Source organism: Filicampus tigris, chromosome 5, assembly GCF_054856515.1.
Source record: "Filicampus tigris isolate MCC_2025a chromosome 5, RoL_Ftig_1.0, whole genome shotgun sequence".
NCBI classification, from domain to species: domain Eukaryota; kingdom Metazoa; phylum Chordata; class Actinopteri; order Syngnathiformes; family Syngnathidae; genus Filicampus; species Filicampus tigris.
The window spans coordinates 20,263,280-20,290,103 of NC_141221.1; the positions used below are offsets into that span (position 1 = coordinate 20,263,280).

Genomic DNA, 26,824 nt, shown 5'->3' on the forward strand with positions numbered 1-26,824 from the left:
ATATATATATATATATATATACACATACACACATACACACTGTATATGTATATATGTATATATACACACACACTGTGCATTCATATATTTATATTTTCCTCGCAGTATTTACAAGAAGATATAGTGAGCGCAATGTACCATGGTCCTGCATGTTCCTTGGTCATATTTGGTCTGTAAAGCAAAATTCTGTCTCGATGACCCGAATGAATAAAAAAGGCCTGACATGATCTGAGTCAGTTCTTGAGTGTCATGTCCTGCGCGGGAGCGGGAGACCCATTTCCAACACCGTGACAAACTTCCACTCTTGACAATAGAAAGCGCCCCGTAAACATTGTTCCACCTAGAATCTGGAAATGGCTGCGCTCTGCAGTCCTTGAGATCCAACAAGTTCTCTGAGGCGTCTCCAAGCTTCTGTCTCATCGAGCAGCGGCGGTCCTTAGCTTCATCTCTGGGAATGTAGGGGAAGAGTCGGCAACCCCGTGAAACAGGGAGCGGAGTAAATGTCAATGTTTGTCTGCGTGGTGATGAGGTATCAGCGTTTCTTGATGGCCGCGCCGTTCGAATGGGGAGGGAGCTTTGGGAGGCAGGGCTCCTCAGCGCCGGCATCGTGGGAGAAGACGGAGTCCTCGCCAGAAGAGCAAGTGGAGCTGCGGGTGTCGGGGTAGTTGGGGGAGTACTGATCCAAGGGCACAGACAGCTCTAAATACTCCTGCAAGCAGGAAAGAGGAAAGACTCACAATGAACACGCTGTCTCCACAACACATATGGCCGCTGCTTTCACCCTTGATGAGGAAAGGACCGACCTGGTTGGACGTCACGGCCAGACAGCGGTCCAGGTCCTCGACAAGCTGCTTGAATGTGGGCCTGTGGGAGGGCACAGCATGCCAGCAGTCCCTCATCATCATGTACCTGCGGGAGGTCAAAGGAGAGAGATTGACCTCAAATTGTCCACTTTTGAGAGCGTTCACCTCATGTAAATAGGTCCAGTAGTAACATCTGCTGAAAGGAAAATCTTTTGTGTCGGAAAATAATACCTCTTGGTCCAAAAACAATCTCATAATTATACATTTCTTAGTTGGCAGACCACTTCCTCTTTGATGGAGGATGACCTAAGATGGGTGGATGTACAGGGCCATTTTAATGCTGGGGTGGGCTGTTTTGTAGTGTCTCAAAAAGGACAAATAATAATAATAAATTCTTCAATCTGCACCTAAACCTAGAATGCAATGATCAATGAATGTGGTAATTCGGAAAAAGGTTTGCACAAACTGATTATGTGACTTTGTAACAAATTAGAACTCCCGAACCAAAAGGGACCAACCAATACATAACCTCAGGCAACCCGAGAAGGTAGCATATTGTCGACAAGTTTTTGGATTTGTTGCGAACATTCCAGGGGAAAATGCCAGATGAGGTCATAATTTCCTTACAGCTCATGAGTGCATGTGGAGGGTTTGTCCATGCGGTGACCTTCCTTCAGCAGCTTAAACAGTTCTTCCACAGGGACGCCGGGGTATGGAGAGCCTCCCAGGGTAAAGATTTCCCAAAGCAGAACGCCAAATGACCAGCTGCAGACAAGCACAACGTGAACGCGCGCGCGCGTTTTCACCACATTGCATTGGGACTGAATGAAGAAAAAACAGCGATATGATACTCACACGTCACTCTGGTGTGTGTATATTCGATCAAATAGCGCTTCAGGGGCCATCCATTTGACCGGTAAACGACCCTATGGGGAGAAGTATGCGCTTCATAGTTATTCATGCTCATCAAATTGAAAAGTATTTCTCCAAACTGATGAATCTACTTACATTGGTGGTCTTTTTGTAGTAATCAATGTGGTGTATGTCTCTTGCCAGGCCAAAATCAGCTATTTTCATCACATTGTCTTCAGTAACCAAAACATTACGAGCAGCAAGATCTCTGTGGATGCACTGTTGGGGTGGGAGGGGGATGGAGGGGGGGATGTTTATTGCACAACAAATATGAAGAGGTTTGTGTAAACGCTGTTCGTTTCGTCTGGTCTGGTCGTGCTTGTATTACCTTTTTGGAAGACAGGTACTCCATGCCTCGGGCCACTTGATAGGCACAGGACACCAGGTCTTTGATGGACATGTTCTCAACAGGAACTTGGTCTGGGTTGTAACAGTACTCCATGCCTGGAGGGCGCCGTGCATGCAAAAACTCCCTCAAATTGCCCTTGGATGCATACTCCACGATCACATACAAAGGACCTACGGAGCACGGTTGGAAATGTTGGTTGGTTTTACATACAAAGACATCATATGAGTGAATTCAAACAGTAATGTTCAGGAAAATCAAGATATATTTTCCGCTCTGACAAGGGCGATTAAAAATTGCGTTTCAAGACTAGAGCAGCAAAGCAATGACTGCATGGGACGTGAGAGGCGGGGGCTCATACCATCCTGTGTGCAGGCTCCCAGCAGATTTATGATGTTCTTGTGTTTCCCGATGATCTTCATCATTTCCATCTCTGAAATCAGGTCTGACAAGTCTTTCTCCGTGGCATCAGCTGGAGGGCGTCACAAACAAATCACATTAGGGGGATGAGTTCATACTCTGCTTTGAAAAGAATCGAATACTCCCTGGACCAAGCATATAACCGAGCAGTGTAAGCTCTTGGACCATCGTCTTACAAATTGTGCTCTTATTCAAGTCAATGAAAGCTACTTTTGTTCAATCCTCACCATAGCCATTTGAACGGTTGTTTATGCTTAGGGATCCTACAGGCAGAAGTCTCCAACTGCTATACTCATCCAAGACATATTCCCCACCAACAATGGTTTCAGATAATCCTCAATGGTAAAAGAGGGGCTGACTTACACTTCAACATTTTCACTGCAACCTTTGTCACACGATTTGGCTTCTCTTTGTCGAGACCCAGCGCCTCTCCCATCACCACCTGACCGAAGCAGCCTTCGCCCAGGGGCTTCCCAAGAACAAGTCTGCAAGCAAGACATTATGAAGAAAGCTACATGCAGTTACTTCAATACATTGATGGGTTTGTAACAGTATGCTTTTCTTTCTTTCATAGTTTCATACCACTCTGATTTATGGCATTAGCTAGGTGCCTTGTACTAAAGGGGAACCTGAAAACATTCCATGCATTACACATTTTGTTCTTAAGCCATGTTTCCATGTACATTTCAGTTCGATTTGTCAGAAAATGCTTAACGTTGCTTTTATCTGAGAAGAGCTGCATTTTCACCAAACAGTGTGGAAAAAAAATAGAAAGCCGTAGGTAGGCCCTTGTGTGCTACCTGAAAGTGTCAAAATGACCTCTGCAAAATATGCGGACTTTCTAACGGGCCATTTCCTGGCGTCACAGACGCATTTTGTCCCATGTTAGCGATAAAACAGAAAAAAATGGACTTGATGGCATGGCACCTGGAAGAATGAAAAAGACAACTTCTGTACACACCGATCTCGACGAAGCTCCCAGCGGGGATCTTGCGGTAATTCGTACTCAGACACCCCTGACAACATCGGAGAGCCACTGGAGGAAAGGCGAGAAGGTCGAACCAACATCACACCAGAGTGGATGGAGGAACTTGAGTCCACCGACACCTGAGATAAGGAAGCCTGACATTACTCCCCTCATAGTGAAACAGACACAGATGACTGCCGAAACTAATTTAGTGAAGAACAGTGGAGGTGGAGAAAACATTTTGTTGTTAAGACCCTGTTGAATAATCTGTACCACTAGGTTCAAGAAGAACACTATACTGTACCTACCTGGTACAAAACTTGGGACTCTTGACAATCTCTATGGAAGTATGCTTTTAGTACAATTAAAGCACAGACATACACTCAAAGAGGTGAGAGCAAAAGGGGTATAGAGAGAAAGGAGTGGAAAAGGTAAAAATGTTCGGAACCCCCTATCTACTTTCTGTTACCTGTCTGCGCAGAGGGATGCTCTTAGCCAGCTTGTGGACAGCCAGCTGACTGTTGAAGTCACTCTTCTTTGAGGAGGTGCGAATCTTCACAATAATTACGATGGCAACCATGACTGCGATGAAGAAGAAGCCCACGCAGTAGATGACCACCTCCAGATAAGTGTGGTTGGCAGGAGGATAGTGTGGGACGGCTACACGTGGAGGGGATTGCAGGGGCAAAAGGGGTAGGGGAGTAGCATCAGCTGTTACATGTGAACTGTACATACGGAAGCATGTTGAAACACGCTCGTTAGCAAACACCATAGCATTCTCATACACAAACAGACAATCAAGCGATTGTGTCTGAAACCAGACCCTTTGACGCCACACCACGAACACACTAATAACGTGATATTATCGTCAGTGGTCGCAGCATGTTATACTACAGCTATATGACGTAAAACCCAAACAGCCAATTGGTTGTTTTGGAAGTGGAACATTTTAATTGCAGGACATTTATAAATCAACGTTTAAAGAGAGAGAGGCCATAAACATGCTAAGGGTATGATCTTCACACACAATGCTCATGGTTCACACACCCACTTCACACATGCACACACACACCCACACACACACATTCGCACACATACACACACGTATGCATGCACCCACACGTGCACGCGCGCACACACACACACACACACACACACACACACACATGCACACTTTTACTGTTCTAGTGTCACATGTAATGTTTGTTACTTGTGTGGAATTTATAAAAGTGTTGTGTGTTGAGTCTTGTGATAAACAAATGCTACTCTTTAAGAAAGAGCCAATAGAATCATGAATTGAACTGATCTTAATGTAGAGCTGAAACTAAATAAGATATTGTTTTTATCCTCCCATTCAATAAAAAGTGTATGTATTATTAACACCAAGAGTTGCGTGCAGCCTAATGGACAACACACAGAGGCACACATTGGCTTGGGATGCGACTGTATATCGATATATTGGCTAGTTCAGATTGGGATATATATATATATATATATATATATATATATATATATATATATATATATATATATATATATATATATATATATATATATGACAGTAATAATGAACAGTATAATGATTCCTTTTTAGGAGATCCTTGGTATTATGAAGGATACCTATAACTTGTATATGCATATATGTGCAGTATATATGTATGTATGTTCTGTATCCAAACCCCCAATTCCACTGAAGTTGGGACGTTACGTAAAATGTAAAAATAACAGAATACAATAATTTGCTAATCATGTTCAAGCTACATTTAATTGAATACACTATAAAGACAATATATTTAATGTTCAAACTGATAAACTTAATTGCTTGTATCAAACAATCATTAACTTGGAATTTTATGGTTGCAACACGTTCGAAAAAAAGCGGGGACAGGTGGCAATAAAGACTGAGAAAGTTGAGCATTGCTCATCAAACATCTGTTTGAAACATCCTACAGATAAAAGGCTAATTGGGAGTTGGTGGGTGCCATGATTGTGTATAAAAGGAGCGTCCCTGAATTGCTCAGTCATTCACAAGCAAAGATAGGGCAAGATTCACCTCCTCGTGAACGACTGCCTGAGAAAATACTGGAACAGTTCAAGGACAATGTTCCTCAACTTACAATTGCAATGAATTTAGGGATTTTATCATCTACCGTCCATAATATCATCAAAAGGTTCCGAGAATCTAGAGAAATCGCTGCATGTAAGCGGCAAGGCCGAAAACCAACATTGCATGCCCGTGACCTTCGATCTCTCAGGCGGCGCTGCATCAAAAACCAACCACAATGTGTAAAGGATATCACCACATGGGCTCAGGAACACACAGGTTTTGAAGAAGAAACATATGCTGCCATTCAGGCAACGTCTTGCTCATGGATGCCCCTGCTTATTTCAGCAAGACAATGCCAAACCACATTCTACAGGTGTTAAAACTTTGGAGTATATATTATAGTATATATTAACTTTGGAGTTAAAGAGTGTGGGTCCTAGACTGGCCTGCCTGCAGTCCAGACCTGTCTCCCATTGAAAATGTGTGGGGCATTATGAAGGGTAAAATATGACAAAGGAGATCCCGTACTGTTGAATAGCTGAAGCTGTACCTCAAGCAAGAATGCAATACAAACAAGCTCCAACAATTAGTGTCCTCAGTTCCCAAATATTTATGGATGTTGTTCAAAGAAAAGGTGATGTAACACAGTGGCAAACATGACCCTTTCCCAGTTTTTTTTGGACCATGCTGCAGCCTTAAAAATCTAAGTTCATGATTATTTGCTCAAAACAATAACGTTTATCAGTTTGAACATTAAATAATATTGTCTTTGTAGTGTATTCATTTAAATGTAAGTTGAACATAATTTGCAAAGCATTGTATTCTGTTTTTATTTACATTTTACACAATGTCCCAACTTCAATGGAAATGGAGCTGGAATTTAGATTAGAATCCTGTCCAACATAGCACTACATAATGGGGTTCTTCCATCCCTCTGATGTGCTTTGCATCCCAAACCAAGTGTGCTGCTACACCCATCACCAACACCAGCATCACAGTGTCAAGTGAGCTGCACTTGTGTTAAGAGGCTGAGTGACAAGCAGCTTGAAAATTGGCCAAATGCCCATTCCAACACGGAGGAATGAGACTCACAGAGAGCCAATTATCAGAGCCGGCCAGAGGACTGACAGCAGGAAATGACATGGTGGATCCATGTCATTTAAAGCGCTTGTCAAAGAAAATCAGCTCAACACATAATGTAATGCAAATATCTATTAAAGAGCAGGAAGGTTTGGACAGTCCAAAGTGAAATCTGAACAAAAATGCCAAACTACAGAACCTGGGTAAGGCTATAACAAATTCCAAAAGTTTTTTTCTACCTGATTTTTAAATGATTCGTTTTTGAGTCTTCATTTTTTGTTTTTGTTCCAGACTAGCTTTGAGGTTGCTTGTGAGTTGTTTGGCATTCTTAGACTTCATGTAAGCACAGCAAGGCCCAGAGTGAGGAAGGAGCCATGCTGAGAGAGGGGAAGTCAAGAACTACAACATGCGTTCTCACATTCTGACAGAATTCCATTTGTTTCACATTCTGACAAATGTGAAGGCAGATAGACTGTGGTAAAGGAAAGTGACGGGAATTTAGGGAGGGAGAGGCAGAACCACTGATACCTTCAAAAACGGTCAACCATGCAGAGTGATGAGAGTACCCGATAGAATTTCCCGCCAAGCAGGTATACTCCCCAGCGTCATCAAAAGACACATTTCTCAGTTGCAGGACTTCCATTTCCTTGTCCGTGGTGTTAAGGCCAGCGGTCTAGAAAATAAAGGAAGTAGACCCAACAAGAGGCCCAATAGAAAGAAAGGAACCATGAGTAAAGAATTCTGAAAGAGAAAAGTGACAGAGGAGAGTTTTCCTCCTCCTACATCAAACACCATTTTCCCAAAAAGGTATGACTTATAGCCACAGCCAAGGACCTGTCAGGGAGAGCCCCCCACACAAGAATCTGTTAGTGGAATAGCTAGTTAGGTTGAATCTGGCTGACTAAACCCAATATTGAGCCATCCCTTCACCATGTTGAATAACTCAGTCTCACCTCCCCATGCACGAGATGGGCAACATGGAAAACTCCACAGCAGAACAGATCACACTCACACTCACACTCGGGCACACCCCACATTCCTGTCTGTGGACAGTGAGCAGTAGACAAACAACTGGACGTCTGTGCAAGAGGAGGCTAGGAAAAACCAAAGGAGAGTCCAGACATAGAGTGTGAAGCGAGTGTGACAATGTAGAAGGGCAAGGGAGAAATAAAATGACAAAGAAGATGGCGAAGGGACTGAAGGTGGAATGGGAGGGCAGAGGAAAGAGTGAGTCTTGAGAATAGATCCAATGTAAACCAGAGACTAAACACCTTCAACTGTTCTGCTGGGAATTTTCCATAGAGTCATTTACAGTCAGGAGCACTGAGGCAGGAGAGAGGGAGGGAGAAAATGGAGGCAGGGTGGGAGGAGAGAAACAGCTGAGGGTGTCTCCTGTTGTACGGCCCTAGCTTTTCCAGGTGGTCTTGGGAGTGTCTCCACTGTGTAGTCCTGTACATCTTCGTGATGTTTACCTGTGGGCTCAAATCTGTTGACAGTCAGCCAGGCCGACTGATTGGCCTCCCCTATATAATTGGACACTTTACATATATATTCTCCACTGTCCTCCTCAGTCACATTGTGGAGGGTCAGCAACTGAGCGTCCGAACTATTGACCCCAGAATGCTGGAAATAAAAGAATGTCATGTGCAGTTCAAAAATATAAATCGCATGGCTTGGAGATATTTCATCAAAATCACTTTTTGACAATTTGCTTGATAGCTTGAATTCAATTAGTTTCACCCTTATACACATTTACAGCTATGCAGCAAAATTCTCACAGCAGTGTGGGTGACTGGAGGCAAACAAATCAGCGTGCGTTCCTACCTTGAGGACACGAACATATGGTAAGTCGTCTGCACCAACGCGACTCCCGTTGACCTCGACGTGCTTTAACCACTGGATGTGAGGTTGAGGGTCACTAAAGACCTTGCACTCAAATTCCACATCACTTCCCACCACTGCAGTGCGATTAGCAGGCAGGCCAGCCTGCAGGATGGGCCTGTGTGGAGAGCGCTCTGCAACAATTAAAACACACACATTATATATATATAATATAATATATATATACATACATACATATATACACATACATACATATACATATACATACATATACATATACATATATACATACATACATATATACATACATACATACATATATACATACATATATACATATATACATACATACATACATATATACATACATACATACATACATACATACATACATACATACATACATATATACATACATACATATATATAAAAAGCGATACCGTTGCAAAAAACTATACACTCTCGTCAATTCTTGTTTAGAAGCACCACCTACCGACAACATCCAGCTGGTAGGTGTGATTGATGCTCCCATACTGGTTTTCCACCACACAGGTATAGTTTCCCTTGTCGGAGGGCACTACAGATTCCATGATGATGGTCCAAACATGGTCGCGAACCTAATCATTGGAAAAAAAGGTTTCAATGAGCGTTACCCAAAATACGCCCATAAGCAATGTAATCATAATATCTCTCGGAGTTTTCCGAATTATATCAAGAGTGAATCATTACAAAAAAATGATAGCAAATCTAGTCAAGAGAAGAGTGGAAAATCTTCAGGGAATCTTTACAGTTTTTTTAAATGAGGAAATGCTTTATACTTCTGATTTTACAAGACTGCCAGTGCCGAATAATCTATTTTGAAGCCAGTCTGAAGATTTTAAAAATGGATGTACAAGATTACATGAATTGCTTTGAGTGTCGCTGCGGCACAAAAGAAACCTGTACTTACTCACATTTTGCCTGTGGCTTTGCATTTCTTTAAAAGTACGGGTAAGCTAATTAAGACAAAATATGGACGTTTTGCATCTGCTTTCTGAATATGAACGGATCATTAATATAGTGTTGAATGAAGTGGAACGTGATGGTAACTAGTCCCAGGTCTACCCCTATATCCTGTTGGTAACATATCTTTGAAGCAGCAGATCTTTTTTCTACCCACCCACAAGAAAATTTGGTACATGTTTCATATTGAATACATATATGCAACAGCCTGTCTTATTAGCACGAGCAGATGACTGGTTCTTTTCATGTTATAATTTTTCTTCCATAAATCTGCCAAGACCGGGACTATGTGATTAGCTAAAAGACCTCTAAGGCAATGGCAACATCAAACATGCATGTACAGAGACTGAACCATGCGCTTTCCCTCATTTAGCCAACACAAGAAGGAATCCAGCTGCCTGCTGCCAGATGTGTTGTGCTTGACTTCATACATGTGGTCCACATTATTCCCTTCCTCCTGCACGTCTCTAAGCAGACGGTATACAGTATATGAACAATAGATGTCTGGCCATAAAAGCAAGCGTGAGTGAGATGAGAGACATCCCGAGCCGCCAATGTGGAACTTTGCACCATGACTGAAAAAAAAAAAAAAAAAACAGCAGCCAGATGGTAAAGTGTGCTGCCTGGCTGTTGTGGTCTGGTCAAAGGGGGAGGGAACAGGCAGCTGAGAGGAAACTCCTAAATGTGTCCCACCTGGGAGGGAAGAAGACTTGGGGATGCATGAGGCAAGGCTAAACTAGCCTATATCGTACCTTAATAGAAATAGCAGACATTGGAGAGGAGGAGGATGTTTGCGCTTTTCTCTAAATGTGTAAACACATGCACCACATATCTGTGTTGCTGCATCGTGAATGTAGCAGAGGACATTGTGAGACACCAACAAAAGTCCAATTTAGAAACCTAAGCTTCATGTGTGCAAACGAAAATGACTGATGAACTTCTTTAATGTTCAGTTCAGCACATAATTCATCCTTTGTGATAAAAATGTATTAATATAGTTATGTGGAGGAGCTACGACAAAAGAAATCCAGCAAATATCTGGCAGATCTCCCTTCTTGAATATTGCAATCTCCCATTTGATCAACAGTCAGTCAACTATGAGTTCAGCTTGCTTGTATAGAGGGCGTGCTCTGTGTGGTGTAGGATCCGTGTCACAGTGCTACGCATTTACTTTACAACAGGGAGGGGCAATTAATTTTGCAAAGGGGCCACATGAGAAACTTGAACACTTGCCGAGGGCCAAGCCAACATGCTAAGCTCATCTTTGTACTATATTAGTTTTTATGTATTGACAAAAAGCATAAAAAAACATTATCTTGTTTCAATAAAATGCTACGTGTGGACAGGGTATATATTGTTAGAATTAGAAAATACGTTAAATGAGTTTTAAACACAATTATTTCATTAAATGTCATTAAATTTACATCTAAACACATTCAAATTTCTAACAAAATTTTGCGCACCTATCGTCAACTCATATTAGCAGTTCCTAGTCACTCCCAAATCCAATTGGCCCTCTTTTCCCCCACCGCGCAAGAAATAAGAATGTTGCTAACATTAAGACCACTGTTGTCACTTTAACTGTTTTGTGAGGGCCAGTCAGAGCCCGCGGATGGGCCGGATGCGCCGCCCCCCCCCCCCGTGCCGTACTTTGCCTAGAACTGAACTCCAACAATCAAAATACATAGTCCAGGGTCATAGTTACTGATATCCTGTATAGATGAGATTACATTTGCACTCCTGCTCAAAGAGTTTGAGCTTCCAGAACAAGAAACAACATGTCGAAGATGGTTATAATTGGAAATATTAGAAGATCAATAGAGTCTAAAGAGCAATAGACAGATCAATAAAACTGACCTTAAAACCTCCAATTCGATGGTCTCTTTTGAACTCTTTTCCGTTCTTGTACCATTTCAATATGGGTGTTGGGTTGCCACTGGCCTGACAGCGGAACTTGACAGTCTTGCTGGCAGGAACAGCATGTAGCTTTTTTTCCATTTTTTCTGGATGAGCCCACTGTGGAGCCATTGCTACAACACGGAAATACAGAAACCCCCGTTAATCAATACTTTAAATACAATAAAACAAAGGTCAAACACAATACTCACTGATTGTCTGAAAGTTTCTGGAATACTTCACTCAATTTTTACATTGTGTTCTTAAAACGTGGTAAGTTTTCGGGTACAGATAAAGCTTAGAGTACGAAAGTCTCAAAAGGTCAGCGTGTCAGTGTGATTCGGAAGCGGTCACATCACACACTCTCGCACACACACACGCACGCCCCCACACAATCTTTAATCCTTGAACCCTCAAGAGAGTTAACGGTGTGAATTCATATGCATAAACATGTTTATCTGACACAGCAGCCCTAGTTGGGTAAAAAGGATTAAGCCAACTCACGAAGTAGTTTTTGACTGCCTAATAATTTTGATTCCTCCGAGGAAGATTCTTCATCCTCATCATCGTCCTCAGATGAGGCCAGGGTGTCAACTGTTTCAATAGAAGTATTTTGTTAGGCATTTTAGTGTATTGACTTATGATTACATGACTATTATTGGTTCCTGTCTCATGAATATACCTGTGACGTTGAAAAAGACACTGTGGTTGCCAAAGGTCATGCATGCGTACAGGCCAGAGTCTGTCAGCTCCACTGTCTCAATCTCCAGCTGGCCATTGCGTATGCGTGTGTGTTCTCCATCCACTATGACCACATGGTCTTTGGTCCAGTTGACAGCATGAACGGAGTCCTTGGTGAAGCAACTTAGGTCCAGCCGATCTCCAAGATAGAGGGTGAAAATCTCTGCTTGTGTTTCCAAGGCGACTAAATGGAATAAGGGGAACCGGTTATAGATTTAGCAGTTTAGACAATATCGTCATTTCCAAACATACACAATAAACGAAAGAAATAACCAGCTGCAGCAATACAGAACATAAATCACAGCCAGAATAAATATGAACTTGAATAAAATGAGGCTGTCCACTTGAAAAATGTACTTTAATCATACGGCGATGACCAAGAGACACTAGAAAAGATCTTCCTTGATTTCCTTCTGGCACATGGCCCGCGGTGTGCCTCTTCCTGAAATTAGATTGCCTCCTAAATGGGGCCCAATCGGCAAAGAGGTAAGGAGCCACTAGGGAAAGGATGGTGAAATTCAATTACAGGAATGAAGAGCGGGGAAGCGTCACAGAGCAGGACACCTGAGCCCCCCTGTTCTAAATGACTACATAGCCCGAGAGGGAGGGAGTAACCGAATTATGTTGACGCACAGTCACAATGGTGTTGTTTGTGTGCTTTTAAAGGTGGGAAGCATCACTGGCCAACTTTTCTGATTTTGTCGCTCAAGGATACCGCTAACATTGTTTTAAAGCCAGTTTGTAGTCCTTTATAAAATGTGTGGCTTTTACCAAATGTGCCTAGTCTAGTCGCTATCTGAAAAAGTACAACAACAATATAACCCCTTCCACCATCCCAACAAAGCCCTCCTCACAATAGTAGCCAGGAAGCCCGAGAGAGTTAGCATGTGCACATGAACGCACAAGTGAGGGCCTGCAGTGGCAGGTTCTAGTACCAGTTGCTATGGTGACCCCACTTGGGCCTAGTAAAGGTATTTCCTGGATCGCATATGTCTGACAGGCCCTTAATCCCAGCAGGAAAAGGGGCCAGGCGCTAGGATCAACTTTCTCCTCAGAAACACAACCAAAGGGTCCAAAGCAGAATAGACATTTAGAGTGATCCAACCTGGATGCAGTCCAAAGCGCAAGGTAACCCTTTTGCTCTGTGTGAGGGCCATTCAGTGTTTCTGTTCCTGCCCTCTAAACGCAGATGCCACTGATAAAGATGTGTCAACATCCCATCTGTTAATCTGGCTGCAGACATCATAAAACACCCAGAAAAGTTGTAAAAAAAAAATAAATACATTGCTTGTTGTTTTATTGTAAACCACAGTCCAGAACACTTGAGCGTGAGGAACAACTGCAATGAGAGTGTGACACAAAGTATGTGAAAAGTTAGCTAACTCAAAAAGAGTTGAATGGAAATTTGATGATGAAGACTCCGCAGGAATTTGTTTTCAACTCTTCACCCTAAACCAAATATGAACCTTAGTGAATATTTCTTCTGAATCTGAGCATGTTTGATCTCTGTGAAGCCCCCTACTGCTATGATTGGATTACACTGGATTAAAGATCTTTGCCGCCCATCTGGAATGTTCTTCCAACTATTTGGCGAGATAATGATTGACATCGTTTAAAATCAGCCTAATAACAGAAATCCTTAAAGGAATTTATGTGAAGAGGTAAGCATGCTTAAATGAGGGGTACAAAAAAAGCTCACTGGTGTGAAAGGAAGAGTTGGCGCCACTCGTTGGAACACACTTGGGCTTTGCGATAGGAAGCAATATGCTGCATGAATGACTTGTGGGATTTCCTGCTCCCACTGAAGTGATGGCTAAATGCAGCAAAATCTGCTAGCTGGCCAGGGCTTTGCAGTGGTACTCTGTCAAGCAACCACAAGAGATTGGAAAGGCGGGCAAAGTGTATAAGGGACTGATTCGAGACAAAAGCCAGGACGTGCAGGAAGCACATGAATACCACAATGGCCATTAGCAAGTCCCCCAGAATTCACCTACAAACTGTTTCTCCTGAAAGCACTCCAGTGGAGGACCCTTTCTCTGCTAAATGAGATGATGACAATTAGCATGGATTAACAGTTGGGAGCGACGAGGATTTCTGTGCAGGGCAAAGTTAAACTTCAAGCTCTGCCAGTATCATTCAAATGACCCAAACAAATAACAACTTCAAATTGGCAGCTGGAGAAGAATAAATCATTTCACTTCAATGAAACGCCTCTGGAGCTTTTCTTTTTGTGCTGAATTATCAATACTACCTTAACTAAAGGATTGTCCTAACCATCAAGAATCCAAAGCCATCGATAAATCGCTTGGACGCAACTCAGAGCAAGGCATTCTGCGAAGTCTTTTTTTTTCCAGCCCAGCCATCTTGGGTGGTTACACACATGCTGCATGCACACACATAAAGCTGTTAACCCATTAAGGCCTAAAGTGCCTGGCTCAACAGCTACCCAAAACCTAAGGTCACCTTTGGAATTACCCTTGAAAACCTGAAAATTTTCCAGAAATTCAACACTTACAAAATAATTCATAATAATTAAGCCCCTGTAGCAGGCAGAAACATAATTCCCCAAAAATTAGAGAGTTTAGACATGTGGCTTTCACACAGGCAGATTTTATTATTATTTACTAGTAAATAATAATGTATTATTATGTTTCAATCGAAGATGTAAAAATAACGTGTGAGTGCAAGAGAAGCACTATTTTAATTTTTTTTTTTAATTGAGTGGTCGTTGAGTGGAGGTTACCATCCTCTATTTTGTTGCAAGACGTCAGTATCGTCATTGTGGACAAACCATAACATATCACGTTCTATTGGTTCCACTGGTTCAAAGTCCACAAGCGCGTCGTCTATATATCACTGCCGTTACTTATTTCAGAGCTCCTGGCAATCGACGGCGTCTGCCATTAGCCTACGGCTCGAAAAAAATCCGCGATATCCTCCGTGGTCTCCGTCATACACCGTCATGTGTATATTCTGATGCATTAAATTGGCTAAGAGACGGAGAATTGGATTAAAAAAGGACAGTGACATATCCCCTCTCCCGGCTTTAAAGGTAGAAAGACGCAACAGTGCTCCCGGCTTTAGTGGTAGAAACGCGTTTATGCGCTCCCGTCCTAAATGAGTTAACAGTGATCATCAACCTCTTTTATTGTGGCACTTTCAAAGTATTTGGATGACTAGTCAGCTGACTTACAGTACAACCGCGACACCGGAAGAAAGTTGGAGGAAACGACCCTACACGCTGTCAAAGGCTGATTTTTCGACGACGAATACTTGGCCATGTGTGTCTTATCCCAACATTGTTAACTACCTGGTGTTGATGACAGGCTCTGTGACACACCCCCAGATGAAAGCTTACAAATCACTGGAGGCTTACAACTACTTTGTAAGCGTATGGATACAGAGTGTACACATCAAAATTGAATGAATGTTGAACCCGAGCGCCTTTCTTATCATCTGCAATCATTTAATGGCTGTACAAGTGGCGTCTTGGGGGAACCAGTGTATTTAATTTGATCAGGGAAAAGCCTTTTCTTATGTGAGCAACACACAACATGAAGCCCCTAAGACTAATAAAAGAAACATGCATACGGTACTAGATAATTTCCATACAACTATTTTGTTTCCCCGCTCAAGACAAAAGGAGTGAAACCAAATGCTTCTGCTGTGATTGTTTGTCGACAGCTGAAGCCATCCGTCACCCAGTAGGGAAGTGGGCAAAAGTGAAGCATTCCCAAGCTACAGTCAGTGGGGGAGCAGGAGGAAAAGCACAGAGGAGCATAGATAATACCTGGCCATTTGTTGAACAAGGACTGAGGAGTGTTTTTCACTTCCTACGTATACAGTAATCTATACTGTAGCTCACAGGAAGATGCTCATGCTCCACAAACCTTATTTCTAAAGATGGCCCAGCGTAGCAGAGCATTGTTCTTCCATGTTTTTTCTTTGAAAGAAAAGCATTAGTGAATCATGCATTCACTGAAAAAATAATAATGTTTCATTACTAAGAAAACCAGGAGCTCAAATGGTGGTAGGGCTTCCCTTGAGCTGCAGATGGGACTCATTTACTTCAGCATGTTCCACCATTGGCTTAAATGCAACCTTGGCAAGTTTATTTTAGGGCCTTAGAGAGACCCTATTGCTGAATTATTTGGATTATAATGCTGAGCTGATCATATCTCTCTGCTGATTTCCACTTCCGACTATGAGTTGTCAACACTCAAAGCCATCTATCCAAAAGATTCGCTATTATGGTGATGTCGCCAATCCAAAAGGTACATTTATAGAGGTTTCATTTCACCATGTCTTTCCCCTTCATGTGGAAGGGACTAAGCTGAAACTGAATTCATCATAGAAAAGTCCTAACATTTCACTTTGCAGTTCAAGGGCTAAACGTTTCAATTAAGGTATAGTTCTTTAGTTGTTTGTTACAGTCCCAATATTCCACTTCATCGTGTAGATGACGGTAGTACTAGGAGTGTGCATCTCTCCAACAAAAGATCATTCTAAACGTATCTCGATACTTGCCGTGATACGATTCAAGGATGGTTCAAAACAAAGTGGAGTGTTTTGATTCGGTTCGATTCAATGAGATTATGATTCGATTCAATATGGTGCGGCTCAGTTACAGAGGCTATGGGGCAATGAGTTTCTTGTTCGTTTTACATACCGTATTTTCCGGACTCTACGTCTCCGGAGTACAAATCGCACCAGCCATAAAATGTATAGTAAAGAAGAAAAAGACATATATAAGTCGCACTGGAGTATAAGTCGCCCCGCCCCTCCACCCGCTCTCGGAATCCAAGTTGTCTCTGTCGTGTAACGCAAATAAATGTGTCCATATAAATCAAATTAATAAAATTGTGCGCTTAGTACACATCATTTCCACCGAGCTACGATGGTAACAATTAGCTAACATCCAAACATGTAGCATTACTAGAAAGTTATGGTAAAATACCTTTAAACTCACCAAAACAGTCGTAGATTGATTAAATAAGTCTTTTATTTATCGCCGACCATGTACAATGTTTCCAAATCTCCAAAAGTATTTTTGTATTCGGTCGTAATCATCTGTTCTCTCCTCTGCTCTCGTGCATGCGTGTGTGTGTGTGTGTGTGGCTGGCTGATGATGCAAGACCATGTGCTGCCAGGCACGGCGCCTTTAAAAGGAACAGTACACTACTTTGGACAGGTGGATTGATAGACAGTCAAATTGTCTTTTTATCATACTATTTTAAGTACCGTATTTTTCGGACTATAAGCCGCCTGTTAGGAAAGAATCTGCTCAGGTACATACATGTACATTTACAGTTCATAATTGTTTTGTAAATGCAGTAAATATAAAAGTTTTCAACATAGATAGGTGCGGTTTATATAAAGGTGCGGCTTATTTAAGGTTTTTCCCAAAATGTTCTAAAAAAAATTTTTTTTTTTTTTAAAGGAGTGGGTGCGGCTTATATAACGGTGCAGCTTATATCCCAGAAAATAGGGTACTTATTTAACACAACATTATATTCTAACCGTTTAAATTATTCAAGCATTTTAATAGCTTTTAGGATTTATCTTTATGTTGTTTATGTCACCTGCATGTGACGTGGTACAGGATAAGTCCGGTCTCGACCCTGTTTGGCTGACTGACCAACTGACACCACATGGGTCGTTTAAATATGCAGACAGGAACTCGGCGGTTCGGCGATGCCCAGTTCTGCGTATGAATGAACTTACTGTCCTGAACGTACTGACTTTGGTAAGTAATGGATATGGTGAATATACAATTTGCTGGAGAAGCGTTACAACAACAAACAAGATGATTGCGCTTTTTCATAGTCTCTGACTGAACCTGTGTATGCCTAGCCAAAACAATGCAAACAAACAAGTCTTTTCTTTTCCGCATATGAATTATTTCCACTGTTTCCATGGAAATTGAGACCCTTGTTTCAGCATACAAAACAAAATGCCATTGTCACAAAAAGAAACGGTCAAATGACATTGCTTAGCCAGTGTTGTATAAAAAAAATATGTAAGAAGTCCCTAAAATTGTGGACACTTGATACGAAAGGACAAACTTCACTGAATGCGGTAATGTGTCACATTCATTCCACTTTAAACAAACACGCTTTGCTTATCAATAGACTATTCATCAACAGTGAAGATAAAGCAGCCTTAGGAGTTCACTTCAATCACCTCTAAACCAAAGTGGTTGAGTTTATCCCATAAACTTACCTTCATCAGGAATGGCAGGGTGGCACTGTGTCCTTAAAACTTGGGCAAAGAAAGCCAGAAACAGAAGTACACTTGGCCTCATCAGCATCCTGTAGAGGGAGCTACAATTGTTGTCTTTTCTGCGACTGGAACTCCATTCAGAACTTTGGGGCATCAGCAGCAGGTCATTTGCACATGTGAACTGTGAAGAACAGGAGCACAAATGCATGAGCTTGCCTGGTGTATTAAAACTGCAGGTAAAACGACAGCAGGTGTCAAAAGAGTAAAAAGGGACACAGTAGAGGTGGGCGATATATATCGATATCGATATCATCGTCAATCTTGCTTTCACGATGTGTAATTTTACATTATCGAGTATTAATACTGCCTCGAAGCGAGTCAGCCGACGGCCGCGAAGTATGAGGAAATGCTGAAAAATCAGTGCGCATAAACGGCAGAGGAGGAGCAAGTGATAATTATTCACCAGCGGGAAGGACCCGGTCACGTGACTCTGTCCGCACTACAGCAGAGCTGTTTCCTTTACATTTGTCGAGGAGTGTCGAGCGGATATTCATAGCAAAGTGCGAGTCCATGTCGTCCGTAGTCTGTACATGGTTTGGGGTTGACAAGACTGACGGCGGTGGGAATAACACTGTTAGATGTGCCAAAACGGTCACCGTGAAGAGCAATTCTGTTGCGCCACGAGCCATATGGATTACGAGGAAAACTTGGCGACCGCGGAAGCACGCTAAACAAAAGCTTAAACACACACTCAGAAAACAGTCGCCGAGTTGAACCAACAAATATAAACGCACGCACGCACTCACTCAGTACTTTAGCGAGCAAGTCAAACGTGACATCCTGAATGATCGGTTAACATTCAGTTTACACGCTTTTCGTCCGCATCATTCATAATTAGCCTGTATTCCCGAGACATGTTGCACAAACTACGACGGTTTATTAGTGTGACGCCAGCATACACCCAAACATGAATAGTCACAAGTCTACAAGTCACAGCGATGAATGAGTGGGAAAATGCACTTTTCTGTAAATTTTTGTTTTGTTATTCAACTTTAGTCTGAATACGTTGGCCAATGTATGAGAATGGGTGTTGTCATGACGAAGGCCTTTTTTTCTCTCCCTGGGTGACACTTCATCACGCGTCACATATCAAATACATTTTTTTCTCATTCTGATTGCTGTAGTTAACAACTTTTTCTCCTTCTGATTGCTCTAGTAGTTGGCAGTGGTACACCAGTACTTACTGCAGCTCAAAATGTCACTTCATTACGGAATAACAGCAGAGACAGTTAAATGACACAAATATTCCCAAAAATCAATGTACGTCTATACATAATTGTTGTTTTTTTTTATTGTTAAATATTGTCGTAGAATATCATTATGTTTTGCAGAAGCTGTATTTAGCAATTTAAAACAGATGTTGTTCACAAACGCTGTCTATCCACAATTGGTCTGTGAAGCAAGTGCAGATTTAAAATATTTTTGGTAGAATATCGGGACACAGCACTAGAAGTAGAGGCAAAAAACAACAACTTCAAAATGACAACATTCTCAAAGAAGAGAAAAATACTCAGAAAGTCTGCAAGGTTCAGGGAAGCACTTCAACACGTTGGACTTATTATTCATATAAACTGATGATGAGAAATGCAGACAACCAGTCTTAGGACAGGCCAGACACATTTCGCATAGTTTGATGGCATGAAGATTGTCATCGGATTTTCTCAAGTTAGTTTTTATTTTTATTTTTTTTTACAACTATACGCTGCAAAATGGAGCCCTGTGACTGACCCACTCACATGCACATCTGCTTGCATCATCACCCCCTAGCATCTGGCCTCAGAGATTAACACTTGCCCCTACCCCCCTTGAGGAATCTGTTAAAGACCAAAAAAACGACCGCGTGTCATGTGACACCGTTGTAGAGAGACATCATTTCCACACTTCAAGATCTATTACCTAACATTTGGTTCTGGTCCAAGCCCAAGAGCCTCGATCAACCATTTGCTACCATACGCTGAACGGACAGATTTAGCAACAAACACACACACACACACAATTTGCATGGCTGTCCGACTACAGCAGAGAGCTGGAAACATTTTTTTGTAATTAATTGTGCTGCGAGTACATCAATAAGCTAGTTGTAAAACAACAAACAACGTCACATGCGAATCAAAGCCCGTATCGGTTTTATTTGTTTACCCAGAGCAGTGTTCTGATGCAGCTGTGGTCTCTTTTAAGCGTTAATCACCAGTTGAGTGTTCTCCCAAAAAGTCACCGTGTTTCCCCCCCAAAACCAATTCATTTTCACTTTCCGAGAACACTTCACTATTCCAGCAGCTGAGTTGGGCCACAGGGAACCAAGGGTGATGAAGAAGCTTGGTCATGCGGCTTCGTAAGAAGTGACTCACTCTCTGGGATGATTCCAAGAAAGCGCTTCTGCGTCAAGACCACACGTACCCTGTTCCCTCGGCATCACAGCCAACAGTCAGCAAGATGGAGGAAGTCGCCTGTCCAAACTATGACACAAAGGTCTGTCATCCACAGTTCCCCTGAGAGCGGGAGTCAAACTAAAGTGTGTTTTACTATGCACACACTCAGCATAGGCTCTTCAACTTGGTTTACAAAGACCCATCTGAAAGTGACCTGAATTATTATCCCATTCATAATATCCAAAGCCGTCTTGCGACTTTTTAAAGTAAAACTACGTAAAAGTCTGTCTTTGCGACAGTGACTATCCTCTAAGTTTGGCTGCACAGTGAGCAGAGGTCAACTGCTAAGACAAGTAAATAAAACTAAGTTAATTTTTTTTGTGCGTTATAAATTTTTTTTAATTAATCTCATAGTTAATGCTTTAACTTTGACAGCCCTAATATATATATATACATATATCTATATATATATATATCTATATATATATATATCTATATATATATATATCTATATATATATATATATATATCAGATCTATATTCAAGTTTCAAGTTTCGCGGCGTGCATCGTGGCTTTTCAAAATGTACTCAAGTGCTCAATACAGCCATATCAGCAGCCATATTGCGGCAAGAGGTGTTGTTTCAAAGAGATTGTTGACTCGGAGGCTTTGTACATACCCTCGTGCAGTACAAGGCACGTGATTAGTTCCCTGCGCGAGATCGACGAGAGCACGGGTGGATTTATCCTGTGAGCTGGTTGGCTGCGCATCATCGCAGCCTCACACGGGATTTTCTTTGTTTTGTCTCACCAGTCTTGTCCACGCTATTAAACGAACGGCATTTTTGAACAACGCTCTGTTCGAAAACTCATAACGTTATTCAAATATGCCGTTTAGTTAGTCAGAGTAAAACCGGATAAGTGGATAGTGAACAGCTGTGTTTTTAATCTTAAAATGCAGGTTTGCTTCCCTCAATTTAATTTTTTTAATATTTGAAAATAAAATTCAAACAAATAGTGCATTATTTCTCTACAAAATCCAAACGAAACGTCTGTCTCTTTCTCTACTCATTCAGTTGAGCGAAACAGTATCCGACCATTTTACCAGGTCCAGGGTACACACTTTACTACAAAAATAAAACTTTTCCTCCCTAAAGATTCATGCTGCAGAATTGTGGTTCATCAACAGCATTCCATGAGATGACACTTAAATGTAAAAACAATCAGTGTCAAGCTGCTTGACACATTGCCATTTGGTTCACATGCACATCCAAAATGCCTTTCACATTGAGGGTGGTGCATAGGATCGGTTTACATGTCCATATGGGAAGTTGGAAATAAATAATTTATTAATAGTCAGTGAAATGGTGGACGAGTGGTAGTGCTGAACAATTTTATGAAAAGATTGAATTGTGATTTTTCTGACAGTTATTGTGATTTCGACTCAATTCACGATTTTCTTCAAATCAAGCTTCTCTGCAACTGAGCAACTGTGATGTTGTTTTCAGTCAACACAAGTGGCAAAATGGCCGCCCCCAGAGATGGATAAAAAAGAATGAATTAATAACTCTTACTCTACAAACGCAATATTTATCCTTGCCTTGCCTATAATGCCTTGTTTCAACTAGTGGGCCTGCATAGAAAATATTCTTGAAAAAAATATGTTTGGGTTGACTTCCCCTTTAACTGCTTCAAACAGAGACTGAGGGCTTAGCGATATGTCCTGAAATTCATAAAATGGTATAAATTGAATCCATTTAGAGTAGCGGTGTCAAACTCACTTTTGACATGGACCCCACATCGTAGTTACGGTTTTCCTTTAGAGGGCCGTTATGACTGTGAACCCAAACCAATGTATGATCGCCTCATCCTACATATAGGCACAAAACAATTGACGAATAACTAGTTTTGAAATCAGAGGCCAGTTAAAATTGTTCGTGCAAATATTATTCCATTCATTTTAAAAGGGGGATGGGAAACAAAAAAAAGCTTGCAATAGCTCAATGTTTTTAAGTGTAAAGACAATGAAGACAATTTTAGTACTTTAGCTAAAAACATGAAGTCGATGCAGATCATTTGCTTTCGTGGGCCACATAAAACGATGTGGCGGGCTAGGTTTGAACCCCAGGGCCTTGTTTTAAATGTTTCCCTCTTCCAACACACCTGATTCAAATAATCAGCTCAAGCGCTGCAAGAGCCTGATAACGATCCTGATCATTTGAATCAGGTGTGCTAGAGAAGGGAAACATCTAAGACAAGCAAGGCCCTCGAGGATCGGAGTCTGAAACCTGCGCTTTAAAGTTACGGTCAGAGCTGGGCATTGCCTTACCGAAACGAAGTTACCGTCTGCATATTTAGCTGACTCACGTAGTCCCAGTCCGTCCCTCATCGATGACCGACAATCGGCATCAAGAACTTAATGTACATGTCACACACGCACTAGCAGACACACCGCCAAATAAAGAAAAATATCAAATAAAAACAACAGACACACACACACACACGTACAGAGTGGTGATTGGTAAAATAAAAAAAACATGGGGCACATGTCATTGCGTCTGTGGGAACACAAGGTACACAACACCATTTTCATTTTATTTATTTGGCTGTGTGTCAGGTATGCAGCACCTGCGTGTGACGTGGTACTGGTTAAATCCGTTCTCGACGCCGTTTGGCTGACTCGCACCGATTGAGACCACGTGGGTAAATATAAATATGCTAAATATGCAGATGAGAACTTCGTGACGGTTAGGCGATGCCCGGCTATGGTAATGGTGAGCGCAAAACTAAAAATCATAATGGAAGTTATTTCTGAATGGGTTCTTTAAATATGAAAGATAAATATTTCATGTTAAAAAAGGTCAGCAATTCTTCTCTCTGCTTCTTTTCATTCAAATTTTGCATTTTCTTATGAGCAGACATGCGTTTTATTCTGGGTAATGAAATGATCCATCCATCCATCCATTATCCGAGCCGCTTCTCCTCACAAGTGTTGCAGGCGTGCTGGAGCCTATCCCAGCTGTCATCGGGCAGTAGGCGGGGTACACCCTGAACTGGTTGCCAGCCAATCGCAGGGCACACAGAGAGAAACAAATTCACACACTAACAATACATAGGGGCAATTTAGCGTGATCAATTAACCTACCATGCATGTTTTTGGGATGTGGGAGGAAACCAGAGTACCCGGAGAAAACCCACGCAGGCACGGGGAGAACATACAAACTCCACATTGGAAGGCCGGGGCCGGAATCGAACCCACGACCACTGAATTGTGAGGCGGACATGCTAACCAGTCGAACACTGTACTGCCCGTAATGAAAACAGTTTAACAAAAAGTCCCAATCCACAATCATGTTTGATGTCACCAAATCTTGTGAAACTTCAGGTTATTGAGCATCTCAAGCAGTGTTCCGGAACTTGTCCACAGGCCATTTGGTACTAGGCTGCACCGATATGTTTATTTATCCATTCATCCATTATCTATACCGCTTCTCCTCACAAGGGTCGCAAGCGTGCTGGAACCTATCCCAGCAGTCTTCGGGCAGTAGGTGGGGGACACCATGAACTGGTTGCCAGCCAATCGCAGGGCACACTGAGACAAACATTCGCACACTCAATCACACCTAGGGGAAATGTGTTCGATTAACCTACCATGCATGTTTTGCGAATGTGGGAGGAAATCGGAGTACCCGGAGAAACCCCAACGGTGAGATGGCGTACAGCAATGTGTTTTGGAAGATACTCCTCTCTGCTCAGCCTGAAATATACCTTGAGGCAGTTGTAGTGGAAGTGTAGGACATGAACAAGGATAAACTGTCCAAGTTGCCGCTGAGCCATTAGTTCAGGGTATACCAATTGCCTTATCTGCTGCTCGTCTCCTCCTCCTCATTTGTTAAAATGATCCAAGCCAGAGCTTTCTTTTACAACAATGAAAGATACAGCTAGTCAAGATGTGGTCCACTTCTCGTCCAAACCAGTGGCAAAAGTCTCCATGTTTACATACTGTTAGGTAGTTATGTACATCAGCACTTCCAAATATGGGCACGCTGACACCAGGGCACCGTTGTCTTTCCGCACTGCCGCGCAGACCTTTTGCACTGGTCGAGTGCAGTGTGAAAAGTATCTGGCTGCTCAGTGTAATGAGTAACAGTACATAAATCAAATCATTTATGCACACAAACTTAATTTTACCAATCAGATTATGAAATATCTTAGATCTACTTTTTACTTGCTTTTTTATATTAATTTTAGTTTTTCTTACTAACAAGTGGTTCAATTCTCTTTCCACTCATATGGCAACTAGGAAGCTACAATCTTGCATTAAAAATCGTGTAAAGTTAAAATTGTTTGATTATGGTGACCTTGCCACAAACTAACTGACTTTGCATTATTATACTGTACGGGAACATCTGTTACAAAAGTCTACGGGAAATGTGTTGTGAAATTAGAAGAAGTCATCAAACATCACGACATCAACATGTGATGTCACAGAGCTGATTGTGTTAGACTGGTGGTTCCACTGAACAAAACGTTACAACATTTCAAGTATGGACAGAATCAATTCCAATCCAAGAGCGCCTATAATCATAGCAAAATAAATACAAAGACAACAACAAGGAATCCAAACCCATCCTAAGAAATATGGCTTTCAATCACACAGAATGCAATAGTTTCAATCATTTTCCAAAACTGGAAACTGTATTTGTAAGTAATTTTGTTGCAAGGGGAAAGTATTACCAGGTGCAAAATTATTCCAAAACAGCCATCTTTGCACTTTTGCAGGAACGGCATTTGACGAGCATAACTTCACAGCATTTCTGAATGAGTGACCAAAGTATCTGAGCTTTTATGTTCGAGAATCATTTGACATAGCGAACGAAAAACTAAAGAACATTAAAATGATACAATGTAGATGGATGTTGCTGTAAAAACAGCATAGCAGCAACTGAATTCATTTTTTAAGGTGCAGTATCTTTTAAATACTGTATACTGTGCCTTACTGTTATTTGCACATCAGTTAGCATTGTCTTCGGATTTTGATTTATTTATTTATTATAAAACACAAATTTGGAGATGCACCCTAATTTCGTTGCATATGCAGCATACTCTGACAATATAATCTTTTTTTAAACTCTATTGAAAATGTTCAGATAAAATTTAAGGATGTATTCACAATGAAGTGAATTGTTAGATGCTCTTTCTAGCATTTCTTTGCCAGGACTGTCCCCAATAATACGAAGATATGTCAAGAAAGTTATACAAATACTCTAGTGGTTAAGTATTTATATATATACATACACATGTATATATTTCCTGAAAAAAAAAAGAAACAAAAAGACGTGTTCAAGTGTAAGGAAATAATTCATTTGTGCATTCCTTGTGAAGGGAATGATCTTATCAGTAGGATCTCAAATTGCAGCGGGAAAACAATGCTAGCCCCACAGCCCGTCAACATACAATAAAAACGTGTTTGGGAAATAAGAAAAGGAGAAGCTCACCTTACTGGCGGTCAGCCAGCGCTGGTCTGATAAGAACACTTTGGAGCTGAGATTGGAGGGAGAAAACGTTCCCCCCCAAAAAAGTAGAATATCCAGTCGTAGTGGGAGCTGCGACACTCGCTTTAGTCGCAACTGTGGAAGTTTAGCTAACAAGCTCTCGCATATTTTCCCAAACTTGACCAGGGAAGAGAGAGTGCGTGCCAGATGAAAGAGCAGAGAGAAACGCAGAACGAAACTTCCGTAGGGTGAAACGGATTTGAGCTAATCGGGTGTAACGTGGGATACAGTCAGGGTTTTCTCTGCGCGGGCATTCTTTTAAAACGCCACTAACACAAACACTGTTTGACAAACTTTAGTGGTTCGGTCGTCCATTGATCTCAGCGTCTTCACTCCCGATGAATCGCAGTCCTCTCGCACCTCCGGAAAAAAAACAAAAAAAAACAAACAAACAAAGTTCCCGATCGAGTCAAATGTTGTTTGTATTATTTCCTCGCGAGAATATGGCACCCCGGCAGTTTCTAAAAAGTTATTAGGACTATTCTAGTCGAAGAAAATGTTCAAGAACGGGAATCCGTGCAAATCCAGACCTCCCCCTTATTTTCTGACTAGTGGATGCCTGGA

General features: G+C 41.6%; 1 protein-coding gene across 4 annotated transcripts; it reads right to left on the reverse strand.

Annotated features, from left to right (window-relative positions):
• Window positions 1–26,824, reverse strand: fgfr1a (fibroblast growth factor receptor 1a). Of its 4 annotated transcripts, none has more exons than XM_086030331.1 (18): window positions 26,204–26,824; window positions 18,279–18,459; window positions 11,998–12,240; window positions 11,820–11,909; window positions 11,277–11,449; window positions 8,911–9,034; window positions 8,400–8,590; window positions 8,048–8,198; window positions 3,918–4,108; window positions 3,443–3,588; window positions 2,845–2,966; window positions 2,423–2,533; window positions 2,044–2,234; window positions 1,812–1,934; window positions 1,659–1,729; window positions 1,431–1,568; window positions 804–909; window positions 1–709 (listed from the first exon to the last, which is right to left on the reverse strand). In XM_086030331.1, the coding sequence occupies exons 2-18, from the start codon at window positions 18,430–18,432 to the stop codon at window positions 533–535; spliced, it is 2,502 nt and encodes an 833-aa protein (XP_085886457.1). In that variant the 5' UTR covers window positions 18,433–18,459; window positions 26,204–26,824; the 3' UTR covers window positions 1–532. The 4 variants fall into 4 exon arrangements, with proteins under 4 accessions (XP_085886457.1, XP_085886455.1, XP_085886458.1 ...); XM_086030329.1 differs by having other exon boundaries at window positions 3,443–3,587; window positions 3,911–4,108; XM_086030332.1 differs by lacking the exon at window positions 8,048–8,198 and adding an exon at window positions 7,104–7,248 and having other exon boundaries at window positions 3–709.